Source organism: Falco rusticolus, chromosome 2 (genome assembly GCF_015220075.1).
Source record: "Falco rusticolus isolate bFalRus1 chromosome 2, bFalRus1.pri, whole genome shotgun sequence".
Taxonomy (NCBI): domain Eukaryota; kingdom Metazoa; phylum Chordata; class Aves; order Falconiformes; family Falconidae; genus Falco; species Falco rusticolus.
The window spans coordinates 113,339,500-113,354,984 of NC_051188.1; the positions used below are offsets into that span (position 1 = coordinate 113,339,500).

Consider the following 15,485-nt stretch of genomic DNA (forward strand, 5'->3'; position numbering starts at 1 on the left):
GGCTCAACTCCCAGTCCATGTTTCAGCATCAAGTCTTTCGCTCCTCATAGACAAAACCATAAAACCTTCTCGCTGAAATTCTCTCAAAAGGCAAGCTCGAAAAGACAGGGGATTAGGAGTTGATCGATGAGAACTGTGGCAAAGCAACAATTTACCCAGCAGGGTTTTCTTGATAAAAATCTGCGTACTGATGATTTCCCTCTCACCTTTGGTATTTAAGCTCATCCATCCCCCACTATCTCAGCCTCTGAGCACCGGCAGTCCAAGACCCTACCGGATCCAAAGCCCCCAGGGGGACACTCAATCCCAGTGCCCCGCCGCACAGCACTGGACCACGGTGCTCAGCAGACAGACGCTGCTGCTCAGGGAAAGCTCAAAACCACATACCTTGTAGTGCTGCAAACACTCACCAGGAGGAAGTGACAGAGACGATGTTTCATCTGTTCCTTGACCCTCGACAAACTGAGGAAGAAAGACTGTAACAATTGTCCCTGGGGTGTTCTGAAATAAGACCTTACTCCGAGAAAAAACAAGCTCAGTTCAGGATTAAGTGAACAGAAGTGCCTTGCAAGGAGCATGCAGCTGCCTACAGACCAGACTTCTAGGAGCTGCCAAAGCTTGCCGCACCTGGCCTCTAGGCTGGCTGTGACCGTAAGGAAGAGCAAGCAGTCATCTGGCCAGCTGTCTGATGTACACAGAAACAACTGGAGTGGATAAAAAAAAGACAGTTCATTTTTGTAAGAAACAATATATTTTATTTTTCTGACACCACAGCCCTGGCGAGTGGTTTTGTACCAAATTTAATGGAGGTTACACAGAACGTTTTACGCTGGGGAGGAAAAAAAAATAACCACAAAAAAAATCCTGGATAACTTTTAGTGTCTGTTCCACTCCCACATTAATAAAATCACTTGGGGTTTCTAAGAAAAGGAGAATAGGAAACAGTGAGAGAGACTACTGTAGGATGTAACAGTGTCCAAGTCCAGCCCCTTCCTAAAAGTGGGAAGAGTCCCCACATGAGGAGAGGCTCTCCTAGATTTACTCCCCAAAATAACACAACGTATTGCAGCTGCCATAGGAGGAGACAGAAGGGGGACGGAGAGAGAGAGAGAGAGAAGCCTATTTAATAAAGAGTGGGAGGGAGAGACAGAAGGTGCTGGACAGCACGCCATAATTTGAAAAATATGTCCTTAACTTATTATTTATTTCTTTTAAAAGATTCTCCTCACTGAACTTAAGTTCCTTTTTGTGCTTTTCATTAATACTCTGCTCTGAGGTCGTAGTTTGGTTTTTCTATACATTGGAGTTGAAGGAAAATAGTCCGAAGTTCTGAAGATGGATTCTCCACCTAAAGTAAACAGCCTAGAATCCCATTCTCCTCTCACCCCAAAGACTAAAGTCTCTGCTAAAATCCCTTTTACAATATAGTACAGTACACAAAAAACCCCAAAAATAACCAAGAGTCCTGGGAGAAGCCAGTCCGAAGGACGTAAACATACAGAGAATGGTGCAACTTGTGACAAATGGCAATTCTCAAAATACAGCTACAGATTCTCAAAGCAGGTGCCGTCACGGGATACCCAAGTCCACAAAAATAATTTTTAAAAAATAAATCTTAAAAAAAAACAACCTGTTAAAATGAATAATTTTTTTTTTCAGGTAATTCCATACATTCGAGATTTCCCAAAGCGTCCTCTGGTCTCTTTTCACCTATTGCATGGCCAAACTGTACTCCTGAAGCTCCCAAAAAAGCCCTCAGGACTTGGAATCTCATCTTGACAAGGATCAGAACATCCAGTCTTATGGTAGCAGCTTAAAACATCATGTTCCCTGGGTTTCCAGGGCCTTGGCTAAATCCTCCCATGCCAACGTCAGCAGCCATACCTCGGGGCCTCATTTGGGGGGGAATCATGATGTTTTGTTGGGGTCCCATCATGCCCTGCATTGACATCATCATACCAGGCGACCCTACAGGGCCCGGGTGGCTGTACAGCCCTGCGGGGGCTCGGTCCTTGCCTGGGATCATGCCCACCGCGGCCACAGGGTTACTCATTAGCGCGGGCTGGCCAGGCATCGCCGTCTGTGCTGGTGACATCATGCGGTGGTGCGGCCCCATCATGCCTTGCTGCAGGAAGGCAGGCGGCCTCATCGGGTTATGACCTGGCATGGATGGAGCCGTCCCAAGAGGGATATCTGGAGTTCCCACTGGCCCGGGGCCCCCCATGCCAGGCAATGTTAGTCCCATCCTCGGGGTCTGCTCTCCTATCATCCCCTGCATGTGGGAGAACCCAGGCCCAGGACCCTGCGGCTGCTTGCGGCCGGGCACCTCCCCACGAGGGAAATACTGTAGTGTCTGGCTAGGCTTCTCCGACGGGATAATCCTGGACAGGTCAAACTCGGGTATTCCCGTGGCTCCAGGACGGATCACCTCCTGCAGCTCTGGATCAGTGAAAACCGAAGGCATATTGTTTCCAAGAACAGTGAAGGAGTCTGGACCGCCAGGGCCTCCAGTCTTGCAAAGTGCTGGATCTGTCGAACTTTGGGGCAGGTTGGTAGGACGCCCCAGAGGTCCTTCTCCGTGGAAGCCCATTCCTGCTGGGAAGTTGCCTTGTCCACCGCTGGGCCCGTTGTGTGGAAATGGCACCTGCTGCGGAGGGGACTGTACAGGAGGGAACCCCTGTGGGAAGCCCAGGCGTCCTTGAGGTACCATTGGAGACTCCTGGGAACCGTGCCCCATCATCGGGTTGTGTGACATCAGGCCGGGTCCCACGGGAACCCCATGAGGAGGTATATTGGGTCCCATAGCATTTGGAGAGGGCATCTGGTTGTTATGGGAAAGAGGCTGGGTCATTCCCATTGGGCTAAGGGTTGGCATTGGACCCACTGGGTTTGGACCTGAAATTCGAGGATTCTGAGAATTAATGCCCATTCCTAGGGAAGAAATAAGGAATCACATTTAGACAACAGCGAACAATAAACAATAAAGCTATCGAGAGACCTTTCTGCAAGGTTACCAAGCCCGCGCGTGCGCACAAAAAAAATTGTGCTAATAAAAATACATCAGTAGTGGCTCTGGAAAATGTTACTTTAACCAGAAAACTGAAACCATCTGCGCAGCTGCCTCCCTAAGCTTGTCGCTGCCCTATCAACAAGTGATCAAAGCCTGCTCTGCAAGTACAATCTCAATCCAGCCCACACCTTTACTGCTTCCCTGGCACTCTAGGTGACACAGGCATTAACAAACATGTCTGTGACCCATTATCGGTGTATGGACACTTGTCCACTGGGAAGTGACTGAATCTCCTTTCAAAACTCAAGTAGAGATAAATCAGGTAACCCTCATAAGACTAAGAGGCGGCAATCAATGAGGTTAATGAGCTATCATCATGAACTTATTCAATTAGCCAGCTTCCCCAGGTATATTCAGCCACTCTGATCATTACCGTGTGAGACAGCAAAGCTACAGGTAAACTCATCAAGAATTCATTACCAATTGCCAGTTTCATGAAACATCCACCCATCCCCTCTTTCAAGTATGTTAATTCAATTGGGTGGAGGGGCTACCGCCTATTTTTGCATTAAACACATGGGTATGTGTTTAATTTAATTAAAGTTAACATTAATTTAATTAATTAACATTAAGCTATCAGCAGGGACTGGATTTCTCATACAAACACGCTCACCCACAAGACAGCCCAAAAGAATGATGTTTCCTTTTACTTTTTCTTCAACTTTCTCATGTAGGGACCAGGACAGTTTTTTCCTTCAGTCCTGGCTGAGGTCACCTGCCCATTACACATTCCCTATATGAAAAGATGTACATTTTGAAAAAGCTCTCTAACGCTCTCTAACGTGGATTGACAAAGGCAATCCATGAAGCCCAGAAAAAAACCCAGATGATTCAGTGTCAGAAAAAAACAAACCAAAACAAAACCACTGTGACACTGCCTTAAGACAGGGAAGAATGGTTTCCTCTCGATAACATGTTGTAGGTCTGACCCTTATTCCCATGAGCAGCCTTCACTCACACAAGTAATTACAGTCTGCCTGAGTGAAAATCTCTCCTATGCATAAGGGTTTTCCAGGTTATACACTTGCTGCAGAGCAGACACTTTCTGGACAAATTAAAAAAAAAATAAATAAAAATGGTTGCAATGAGAATTCCTGTCTCCCCATTTCAGAGAATTGCAACTGTTTTCCTCAAAAACAACCCATGGCTATATATTCTTCAAGGTTTTTCCCCTCTCACAATCTTCATTTGATGAAGCTTCCGTAAAAATCACCCTCACTGTACTGCCTGATAGCTTGGGCTGATGTTTCTTTGAGTTTCTTACCTGGTACGCTGTTCATAGGTGGTAAGTTTGGGGAGCGTGCTGGAGGGGAGTCATCATCCGAGCTGGCCACAGTTTTGATGGCATCGTGATAGAGCGGTGTAGAGCTGGGCATGGCAAATTTGGACATCCTGGACATCATAATGGAAAGGGGATTCTGGGAGAGGGTCGGCTCTGGGGGCATTGTGTAAGGACTGCTAGAGGGAAGATTTCCAGGGAGAGTCACAGGAGCAGACTGGCTAACTGTGGAAGGAGGTGGACCACCTTAGGGGCAAAAAAAAAAAAAAAAAAAAAAAAAAAAGGGGGGGGGGGGGGGGGGGGGACAAAAAAAGAGACTTCAGGTTTTTTTCTTAAAAAAAAAAAAAACAAACAAAAAACCCACCAACTTTTCAACTATAAATCTCAATGACTAGAAATCCCTTTTATTGCAAGAGACCATCTGACTAATGCAGTCAATGCCTGTGAAAGGTAACCAGAAAAACAAGCCTATTGATCAAGATGGTTAACATTAGTTATCCTGGATTCTGCACTTCTACTGGAACTATCTTGAGCCTCTACAAATCCACATGAAGAATTACCAATTATCTGAAAATCCTACTGTTCAACTTCCATACACTGATGACAGACTTAGGTACCAGGTCTAGCCATAGAAATCAAAATCTAGTTAGTTAATTGTTTCTACACCCACCAAATGTCAACTGTAACTCCTCCTTTTCTTTAGAAGGCAAACAAGCACACAAGACATAGGCAGCACAACAAAAGCTGTAGCAGATATTATGCAGAGACATGTGAGCAGATTTCTGACAAGCTGCATCAGCAGCTACAAGTAAAACTCCCTGTTTACGTTTTATTTCAGGTTTTCTATACATATATTTACTGTTCTTTCCATTTAAAGAAGCATTCTCTGCACCTATTAGCTGAATATCATCCTTGCTCTCCCAAAACTGGAAGTGCAGTTAAATTTATTTCGAATCTCCTTTGTTCTTCATCAATGAATTTCATGCCACCCAGACCACATATGAAGGAAGATGCTAAACCGAAGTTGTGCTGTCACTGAAAATTCACCACACGTTCCCCCGCTGCCCCCCTCTCCCTGCCAAAAAAAGGAGAACAGAGAATACAAAAATCCTGCAATGCCAAAACATTTATGCTTCGGAAGAGCTGCATGTAAAAGCATTCATTAAGCACAACGGTTAGGGATGGAGTAAAGCACTTGGTTCTGACTTGTAGGCACTCAGGCTGATGGCAGGCTCAGCATCAGCAGCCACGATAGATGCCAACCACCAAGGCTCGCTTCCCTCGGTGCAGAGACCCAGCCGGCAATCCCCACAGCCCGTGAGAGGGGCCACCCGTCCCGGCCCCGGTCCCCACAGCCGGTGCCAGAGGCCACCCGCCCCGTCGCGTCCCGTCCCCGGGTCCCGTCCCCGGCGCGGCCGCGCCGTTACCCGCAGCGGCACTAGGGGGCCACGCGGGCAAGCGGCGGCTCTGCGGGCGCGGGGCTGCCCCGCTGCGGCGCTGGGAGCCCGGCCCGAGGGGCGGGTGTGCCCGGGGCCCCGCCGGGAGGGCCGGGCAGCGGCAGGGCCGGGGCCGGGCAGGGCCGGGGCCGGGCAGGGCCGGGGCCGGGCAGGGCCGCCCCCCGCCCAAGGCCGCTCAGCAGCGGGGAGCGCAGCGCCAGCACCCGCCCCCGAGGTCCCCGGCGGGGCAGGGCTCCGGCGTGCGGCTGCGGGGCTGGCTCCCTCCGAAACGGCGCTGGGTCAGGGCCGGTAAACCCTGACAGCACCGGCCGCACCTGAACCGCACCCAGACACGCGACCGGCCAGCTACGCTCAGCGTGTCTCCCTAGGAGCCTTTATCTGCAGCATCTTCTCCACAAAGCTACGATCAGCAGAAGCTACGGCCAAACAGCCAAAAACCCCTCGAGAAAGGACTTCTCCCACCAACACTCCACGTCTTTTCACACCTCGTGACCCCACCATTTCACTTGCGTGTCCTCCGAGTGACCAGCCCTCACCTCGACACCATGGGAGGCAAGGTACAAACCCACAAAGGCAGCAGGAGGAACAGCCCACGCGCTCCGCTCGCACAACCTCCCACCAGACCCTCGGCACAGCCTCCAACAGGCGAAGAGCCATCCAGCTCCTGCCACCCTGCAAGAAACCTCCTCCCTCCCCTTGCTGCACCCCTCGGGGCAACCCACCGCCAACCCGGGAGCCAAACGTGGCAAGCAGAGGTGGCACTCACCCGACTCCACGTTCCCCAGCATGGCTGGGGAAGACATGGTGAGAGATGCCTTGTGGTTTGGGGGAATCCCGGGGCTCTGCAAAGGAGGCTTTGGAGATGAGGTCCATCCGGGAGAAGGTGCAGGGAGAGACGGAGACTTGAGGTGGACAGGAGAAGCAGCAGCAGACCCCAAGACAGGGGGGGACTTAATGGAAGCAGCGGCAGCTGCGGCAGTGGGGCCCGCAAGCATTCCTGCCAGCTGGGAGGGTGTCTGAGGAGACTTGAGGTTCCCCGAGGGAGACCCCATCATGGGAGACTGGACCTGGCGCATCGTGGGAGACTTCAGGGGGTTGATTCCTGGCGAATGCACCTGACCGGCTGCGGAGATATCCAAGGGCTTGCGGCCGAGGCTCCGCTGCGCAGGGGGAGCAGTGTTGAGGCTATTAGGGTTACTGGTGGGATTGAGAGGTAGTGGCGGCATGTGGCTGAGCCGGTTGTTAGTCCTTTGGTCAGGCCCGATCTGTTCTCTGAGATTTCGGAGACCGACTCCTGGGCCCTGAGACATGGGAAGGAAAGGCCTGGGACCCATGCCATACTCCTGCTGCGGGTGCTCCCCAAACGGCAGTGGCACCATTTTCTGCTGCGAGGAGAGCATCTCCGAGACACCGGGGCGCAGTTTCATCATCTCTTCTGGCCCGACTCCTGCCTCCCTCAGCTTCTGAGGGACCAGGGGTGGGTTGGACCCCATGCTGACATTCATGCCCATGTCCCCCTTCATGCTGCTGGGACCCATCCCGAACTCCAGCTCCCTGCTAGAGGCCATTTGTGGGGGTATTCCTTTCGGGAAGTCCCCCCTGGAGGGGCTCATCGGCCCTTCCACCGGCATGCGAGGGAAGATGGGGTTGTTCCCAGGCTCCATGTGTCTCTGGGAGGGCATCATTCTGTTTATCTCCATGCCAGGCCTGATGCCTTCCATGTTCAGGCCAGGAGGGAGGCCCATCTGCTTCTCCGCCAGCTGCTGCTGATAGAGCTCTTCAGGCAGGCCCTGCGGGTTGGGGAACCGCTCCCCTCGGCCAGGGCCGCTGAAGACACCCTGGCCAGGAGGGAAGTTTCGGCCATCTGGGATTTTTGGCACGTCGTCTGGCCAACTAACTCCCGAAAGCCCAGGCCGGGAGGCGGGATTCGGGACACTGGGGCCCTCCATGTCAGGGTTCATCATTCCTGCAAAACCAGGCAGGCGCATCTGGCTCCCGGGCACATTCGGATGAGGAGCCATGCCCCTGGGGGGCAGAGAGTGCGACATGTTCATGCCTTCAGGGAAGGGCTCTGGACCCCCAGGTCCCCAGCCCTCCCCAGGGGTCATCTGGTAGGGAGGGGGAGGGCCTCGGACCACCCCACGAGGCCCGTGCTGGTGGACCATCATGTCCTGCAGGGAACACTGCTGCACAACCACCTGCTCTTGCTTTCTTCTTTTCTCCTCGTAAAACTCCTGCTGCAGCTTGAGCCAGGCCACCTGCTCAGGAGTCATGTGGTCCAAGTGGTCTGGGCCTATGGGTCCTGACTGGGAGTTCATTGGTGGTGGCCCCATTTCATCTGGGGAAAAAGGCATGTCCCTGTGTCCTTGAGGGCCAAACGGAGCCCCTCCGTCTGTCCGAGACCCTGACCCTTTGCCTAAACTTTGGGATTGAGCCATCATGGCCTGTATCGGCCCTTCAGGTTTCTTTTGGGGACCATCCAGCACCCCAGCATTTGGGGGTGGCCCCCCACTTTGCCCTCCCGCAAACTCCTTCTCGTCAGGGAAGAGCATGCGCTGTATGTCTCTCAGGGTCTGCAACGAGCGCTCTCGATGCTCCAGCTGCTCCTGCGACAGTCCGTCTGGATTCTCGCCCAAACTGGACGGATCCCCACCAGACACCGGCTGGGGAGGACCTTTGGGGTCTGCAGCGGAGCTATTGCTACCTTGGGAAACTGGGCTAACTGCTCGGTTATTGGGGGTTGAACTTTGTCCAAATCCTTCTGTCTGCAACGGGGTAGAGTTGGCAGGGCTGCCCACAGACATCACTTTGCTTTCCACGCTGGGGCTGTCCTGATCTATGGGACAAGGGGGGCCAGTGGATTTGGATACTGGCGCTGACACAGGTGGAGTCGGCTGCATTTTGGCGTTCTGGGGAGGGTTCTGGTCCTGGGCAGTGGGGGGCTGGGGCTGCGGCAGGGGCTTGGGTTCAGTCCGAAGTGCAGTGATCTGGGGGTTCTGCAAGAGAAAGCCACACACTGTCACTCACTCTTCTTACAGCCCTATCGCATAAGCAGCGGTGCAAATGAAACGCCCTGTCTCAACCCCACCAGCCCACACTTTGCAAGGAAGGGTAGCCTTCATGCAGTGATTACAGAGCAGCATCTTGGCCACGCAGAAACCTGTTTTCCTCAAGCATTACAGCAGGTACTCCTTGCCTGTGTGCTAGCTCTGCATAAGCAATGGGTCTGAAATATACTACCAAATATCGCAAGACTCAAGCTCTTCTTTGGATCATCCAAGACATTTATTTGCAGAAGGCTAGAACAACAACTCTCCCTCTCTTTTCCACCCTAAAACTTATTTCAGGATATAAATACTCATCCATCTCTCTGAATCACACGCACACAAGCACATTTACCATTTCCCTTCCCACCCACATGCAGGTATTCCCTACCAAGGGTACAGTATTTCGTTCCGCCTTGCTGTTTGAGATGTTCTGGATATGAAAGGACACAATGGTTTCCACCTGTCCCTTCAGCACAGCTTCTGCAGCCCTGCAAAGACAGACAGACAGGTGCACATATCCAGTTGACGCTAAGAATCCATTTTTATTAACCACCCTCCTCCCTTCTCTCCTTCAGCTGAAAGAAGGGAGAAAGACTTAACCACACATACTTCACTCTAGATGAGTAGCAAAAGAAAAACGCTTGCACCTACAAACTCATCAGCATTCAGGGTTCATGTCTCAGTTTAAGCCATCCTGGCTGCTACTCACTGCATGGATTGTAAAACAATATCTACCAGCATTTGCCAAATGAACAAACAAGCAAAAATGAAAACAACCAAAAAACCCCCACAACCAACCAAAAAAAATAACAAACCAACCCCCACACTTCAGAGAAACAATAACTTCTCAGAGGGCAAGAGAGTGACATTCTCCACTCCAGCCTCTTCAGCATCCCCAAAACAAGTAATGACTTTTTGCTACAAGAACACACTTGATGGAGAAAGTGTACTTGAGAATCTCTTAAAAAGGGAGCACAAATATAAGCCCCGCTCCCTGAAGACATTCAAGCATCTACCTACTTACTTGTTGGCCATCTCAGTAGAAAAGACGTAAACCACTTTGGATGGAGTCTTCTGCCCACTTGCTGGCTCCAAAGAGGCAGTCAGGCCATGAGAAGGTGTGGAAGACCTTGGGGCTGAAGCATTCGAAGGAGTCATGGAGTGTGGTGTGTGTTGAGACTCCTGGGACTTCACATGATCAGCAGAATTGCAGTCTGGAAGGGGAGAAAGAAGAAAAGAGGGGAATCACTACCTTGGGAGCTCCTTGGAAACCATTTCTGGAAACTGATCAGAGCTCTTCCTCCTCTGAAATGTCCCACTTGTCTCTCAAGCACCACTAAAAGTATTCTATTACACCACACACCTTCCCTCTAATGCCGTGCTGCCCTTCAGGCACCACTGGGAGAAAGCTCATTTTGTCCCTTTCCAAGGCAAGTGGCAGTTCCCAGAGCTGATCCCTTTGAAGTCTCTGATGGCCACACAGAGTAGCAGGAAAATTACACACCAAAACAAACAGACATAAATATGTCTGCACCCAAGGAGAACACTGTGTGAAACTTTACTTCTTTTCCCTTCAGCCACCTTAGCCAGGTAACCTAGCAAACAGATAACAAAAGGAAAGATGGACAACTGCACATCTAGCGCACATCTTTGCACTGCCTCACACAGGCAATGCTGGAGCCAGGAACAGAACACAGAAATCCCATTTCTGCCTTGTGTTACCAGTCAGGGTGCTAGGGGTTATGTATCTGTGTTGACAAAACAGGCTTGCATTTTGTTCAAAATCCCAGTTACAACAGAGCAGTTCCTGAAAGGCCAAAGGCCAGAAGGAAACCAACAGGTTGCAGTTGTACTTTCAGATCCTCTGGAGGAGTTTCAGAGCTACAAGGGAACTTTCCCACCAGGGTCAGGTCTGCATTTTAACTGAGCATGAACAGGTCATTTACCAATGCCAGCTATGACAACCTCTCCTCTGCCTCTCTCAAGACCTTCAGAGACTTCGTTGGTTCGAACTTACAGAACCCCAGACAAATAAATGTTTCTCTAACACTTGCATAGCGATTCTCCATCTCACAGAGGACTAGGACTAAACGTCTGCACTTGCACACAAATCCTAGCAAACGTACCTTTGATTTCAGGGTCATCATGAGGAGTCCCAGCTTCCCTCTGTTCAAAGGAGTCTGCCGAAATGCTCCTCTCTCTCTTCCCCTTCCCCTTGGCACCATTTCCAGCCCCATTCTTCAGCCCCATGCTCCCACCTGGGCCAGGGAGCACTTTAGGGGGGTGACCTCCACTTTTGGGGTCACAGGGAGAGGGCTGGGATTGGCTGGTGGAGCCCCCTTGTTTGCCCTGGTTGGAAAATTTGGAATCCAGCTGGGGGTTGCCAGACGGGGACATCACTGTAGGGGGACGGACCATCACCTCCTGCTTTGATTTGGGGCTACTGGGGACAGAGCAAAAAAAAAAGAAAAAAAAGGAGAAGAAAAAAAGTGACAAATCACACCACTGATTCGTTCAACCCTGTAGGAACCAATCAGAGAAGCAGAAGCAACCACTGCCACCTTTGCAAGCTAAGACAATTGCTGACAAATAAAAAATGCCTGCAAGCTTAGAGTCATGCAGGTGCTTTTTTGAACATGCCCTGAAAGGGTTATTATCCAAGATGGGATCTCATTGCTCAAGAAGGCACCAAAGCAAGCTACAGACCTGCCAGATCCCAGGAACTGCTGTCACATGAGGACCTACCTCTGGGGCTTCTGTCAATAAAGACAACGGTTTCTATGTGCACAGAGAAGCGCCTCACACCAAGACCAGCTCAGAGTAAACAAACAAGGCACAACAAAGTTCACCTCGCCACTCTCCTGGACCCCAACGATATGCCACAGCTCTGATCAGAGCAGACCCCACCACCCACACCCCCTCCCTTGCACCTCCCTATCCAGTTCTACAGGGAGCACAAGGAAAACCCAGCATTACTGCAGCATTCATCATACATTGGGGCGAGCTGCCAGGCAAACACAAACCTCTGACCGTGAAAACAATTAAACCAGCTACAACCTGCCTCTGAATAAGGGAAGAGAAGGATACCATCTCACTGCACACTCCTGCAAAATGGGGCAGATGAAACTTCTCTAATTTGCCAAAGGAGATTCAGAGTCTTTCTTTCCCTCTTGATTCAGCAAATTGCATCCTAAAAATATTTTGCTGCTCTGGGTTTTACAGACATACTTTCCACCCCCCCTTCCTCCTCACGCTCCAGTCACTCCATTGCTATCGGATCTTCTGCACTGTGTTTTCCCATCTTCATCACTACCACTTCCAACAGGCAGCGCTTGCTAGCATCCTCACTGTGGGACTCACCCAGGCAGTTTCCTCCTTTGGACAGACAACTGACTCAGAGGCGTTCCCTCTCAATTACTCTTAAGCTCCAGATGACCTCTAGAAGTAAACAATCAAACTCGAGAATGCTGTCAATCAAACCATTGCAAGTCCCTGGACACTGCTTCACTTCCATATTTTTCCCCTTCCAAATTAGTGGAGGAGAGATACTGACCTGCTGCACCGGCAGGTAAATGATGCAGAGGATCTGATCAACTCTCCAGGCTGTTCAGGCCAATAATATGGAGGAAGCATTTTGTGTGAAAGCACAGACAGGGAGACCTTCTGCTGCCCAACCACCCCTTGGGGAAACAGATAATTAGAAGAGGGGGAAGAAAAAACAAAAAAAAAGAACCCCAACCAACCAACAGACAGAAACAGCATGTTTACTCTCCTACAGCCTGTTCAGACACCTGATGGGAGGGAGGAGGGCACAAGGAACGGAGAATCTGCACATCACAGGTTTACAGCTTTCAGCTCGTCCTGAGCCTAGCAAGCATGGAGGCTCCCCAGCACCGTGCAGCCAGCACTCAGGTACTCGGTGGTTCCGATGGGCGCACAAAGGAGGACCAGCAATTCACATGCACCGGTCCTTGGCCAATCCTGCAGCAGAGCGGGGACAGCATCGTGCACCAACCCAGAGCAGCTGACTGCAGGCTCTTCTCCTTACCTCTGTGTGTTGCCTGACGGGGAGTTCCTCACTTTGGGGTTACTGGAATGCATTGACAGAAATCCTGAGCTCACAGTCTCACACGCGCGCAGATGGGCTCTCGTCAAGTTCCTCTGGGGAGCGTGCCGCCAGAGGCAGAGTCGAAGCACTTTCTGCCACCCGCTTCTCTCAATGCTGGCTGTCTGCTTGCCTTTTTTCTCTTTGTTCCTCTCTGGTTTTGCACTGGGCACTTCCCTCCTGCAGCTCCAGCATTCTCTAGACGCGTGCCTCCTGCTGCCCAGGGGAAGTCTCGCATCTCCAGGGCACACTGTTAAAACCACCCCACAAGAGAACAGAAAACCAGTGAGGAACTTCCCAAGCAGATGTATCTGGTGTGAAGCAGTAAGCGGCAATTCTCCCCCCATTACTGAGAAGACACAGGAGAAGAGCTTTCAGATCAGTACAGCTCTGTGTTTCAAACTGGAGGCAGCCCTTGCTGGCCGTTCGGTTTACAGGCAGTGAGGCCATCTTCCCTTCATCCAAAGGAAACCACTCTGAAGTAAACAAAACAGGGAAGCACCTCGTATCTGGACACTTTCATTCTGTATTTGTGCCCAGCTTGAAGACATCTCACAGCAAGTCAGTAGGAAGCCAAAATTACAAACCCCCAACATGACTTAGCTATCCAGGACTCTCCTGTGGATGGCCATAATCTGATATTTCTTAAGAACATAAACTCTGTTCAAATCTTTTGCCTCCTTGGTCCAATATAACTAGACATATGTTCAATGATGCGTGCTAAGGGTTGCACAAAGGGAGGAAAATAAAATAAAATGCCTTCCTGACCACCTGTAAGCAACCAGCTATGCTGTGATTGCTCTGAAAACACCAGGTTAGTCACTCAGTGTATCTATTAGAAAGGCCAAAAGATCACTAGAGAACTACCTCTCTAAATTTGCTCAGCAACACTATGCAGACTCTTGAGGCTTTAAAAAAAAAAAAAACAACCAACCAAAAACAATCACACAACAAAAGCACTTTTTTCAGCTTCTTTCTAAGAAACAATATGCATGACACAGGCAATAAGGCACATAAAACTGTTTCTGGAGGAGGAAACTATTGAACATTACTGTTTACGTCCTTTGGGCTAAATTATTCTGGAACAAATTTCTGTCTTGTTTATGTTTCAACAAAATCTCTCCTGTTCATCTCACCTACTCAGATGCAAATCCACTTAATTTAGAATCTAACCAAGATTTATTGTTAATGTATTAAGCATTGCTAGTTAAATATTATTCAAATGTAAATATTCCTGGTTTTCCTTCTCAGCACCCAAAGAAGCAGTTTCTTCCCGTGTATATCAAATGAAACAAAATAAATCTCACCAGACTGGGAGCGTCTTGAATTTTATGAAAAAACTACTGTTCAAATTGTGTTTAGAAAACAAAAATTGGTTTGCTTAATTGCTGACACCAGAGGATTAAGAAACACAGGCACCACATGACCAACTAGCCAAGGAGTTACCAGTAACTTGTAGTATTGAGCACCATGGGTTTCCAGTTCCCCAAATATATCTTGTTGTGAGGTTGTGCCATTACAGTTTTTAGTGACTTTGCACTGCTGTACATGATAGTGCTCCACACTGCAGTTGTTCCATGAAGCTCTGCATCCTCTCCAAAAATTCTCTTCTCTACCACATGCCTCCTTCGTAAGCCACAGAAATCATCCTGCTCCCTATTCTCACCTCCACCGTGCTGCACAAACCCATGACTGTGGGGAATGTTTCTACAGTAAAGGTCTCATTTTTAATGCCTTCTATTAGGTAATCAGATGAACTCCAGTCTGAGCCACACACTCCACAGGATCCACTTGCCTCTGGGGCTATCAGCTGGTTAGCCCTCCAGTTATGCCAGCAATGTTGGAGTTACTCTGTTACTATTGTTACCACTAACATGCTGTAATTGGAGCTGGTGCTATACAGATACATTAAAGACAAGAGAGACCATCTTCACGAGCCTCTACATTGTACCATCTTCGCATGCAAATTTGGCTCTGTTTTGACAACAAAATCGTAACATTATCAACAGCAACCAATTCCACTTTTCAGAAGAGATTTATGCATCTTTAAGTCAGTGCAACTCAGTGATACATTGAGTTCCTCACTTATGGTGAAGGTATGACTGAAAATAGGGTAAATTTCAGGTAAAAAAAAGAAAAAAGGAACAAAGTAAGCAAAGCTCAATGCTAAAAGCAGGATGTAGATGTCTGTGTGATGAACTTAAGTATTCTACTTGTTTCACCCTCTGCTTTTCCACTTTTGATATTTATGCATTATCATGTTACCTGTTATTGTAAGATGAGAATTCTCTCAGACTCCCAGTCTTGCACAGTGCAATGAGAAAACATGAAGAACAGAACCAGGATCACACTGGCTGCACAGTATTTCTGACATCACCAAACTTTCAAGTACTTCACGGGGGAAAAAAAAAATAAAAATCAACCTCCTCCAATTTTTTAACCCTACTTTTTTATTATCCTATATACACGTATCTTCCATCTATTAGAATTGATGCGCTCTGCAAGGGAACTGTATTTTCCAATCTCA

The 15,485-nt window shown here is 49.4% G+C and overlaps 1 protein-coding gene across 11 annotated transcripts in view; it reads right to left on the reverse strand.

Annotated features, from left to right (window-relative positions):
- Positions 1-732: 732 nt before the first annotated feature.
- BCL9 (BCL9 transcription coactivator) overlaps positions 733-15,485 on the reverse strand; it is a 61,209-nt gene continuing 46,456 nt past the window's right edge. For 6 of the 11 annotated variants that reach the window (XM_037378011.1, XM_037378012.1, XM_037378008.1 and 3 more), the window contains 7 exons: positions 12,902-13,208; positions 10,980-11,296; positions 9,878-10,067; positions 9,242-9,341; positions 6,573-8,802; positions 4,335-4,595; positions 733-2,931 (listed from right to left, as the gene is read on the reverse strand). In XM_037378011.1, coding sequence (XP_037233908.1) covers positions 1,814-2,931; positions 4,335-4,595; positions 6,573-8,802; positions 9,242-9,341; positions 9,878-10,067; positions 10,980-11,296; positions 12,902-12,954 — 4,269 coding nt within the window. In that variant the 5' untranslated portion in view covers positions 12,955-13,208 and the 3' untranslated portion in view covers positions 733-1,813. Of the gene's footprint in view, positions 2,932-4,334; positions 4,596-6,572; positions 8,803-9,241; positions 9,342-9,877; positions 10,068-10,979; positions 11,297-12,901; positions 13,209-15,223; positions 15,350-15,485 lie in introns of all 11 variants that reach the window. The other 5 variants (XM_037378014.1, XM_037378013.1, XM_037378016.1 and 2 more) reach the window with 4 other exon arrangements.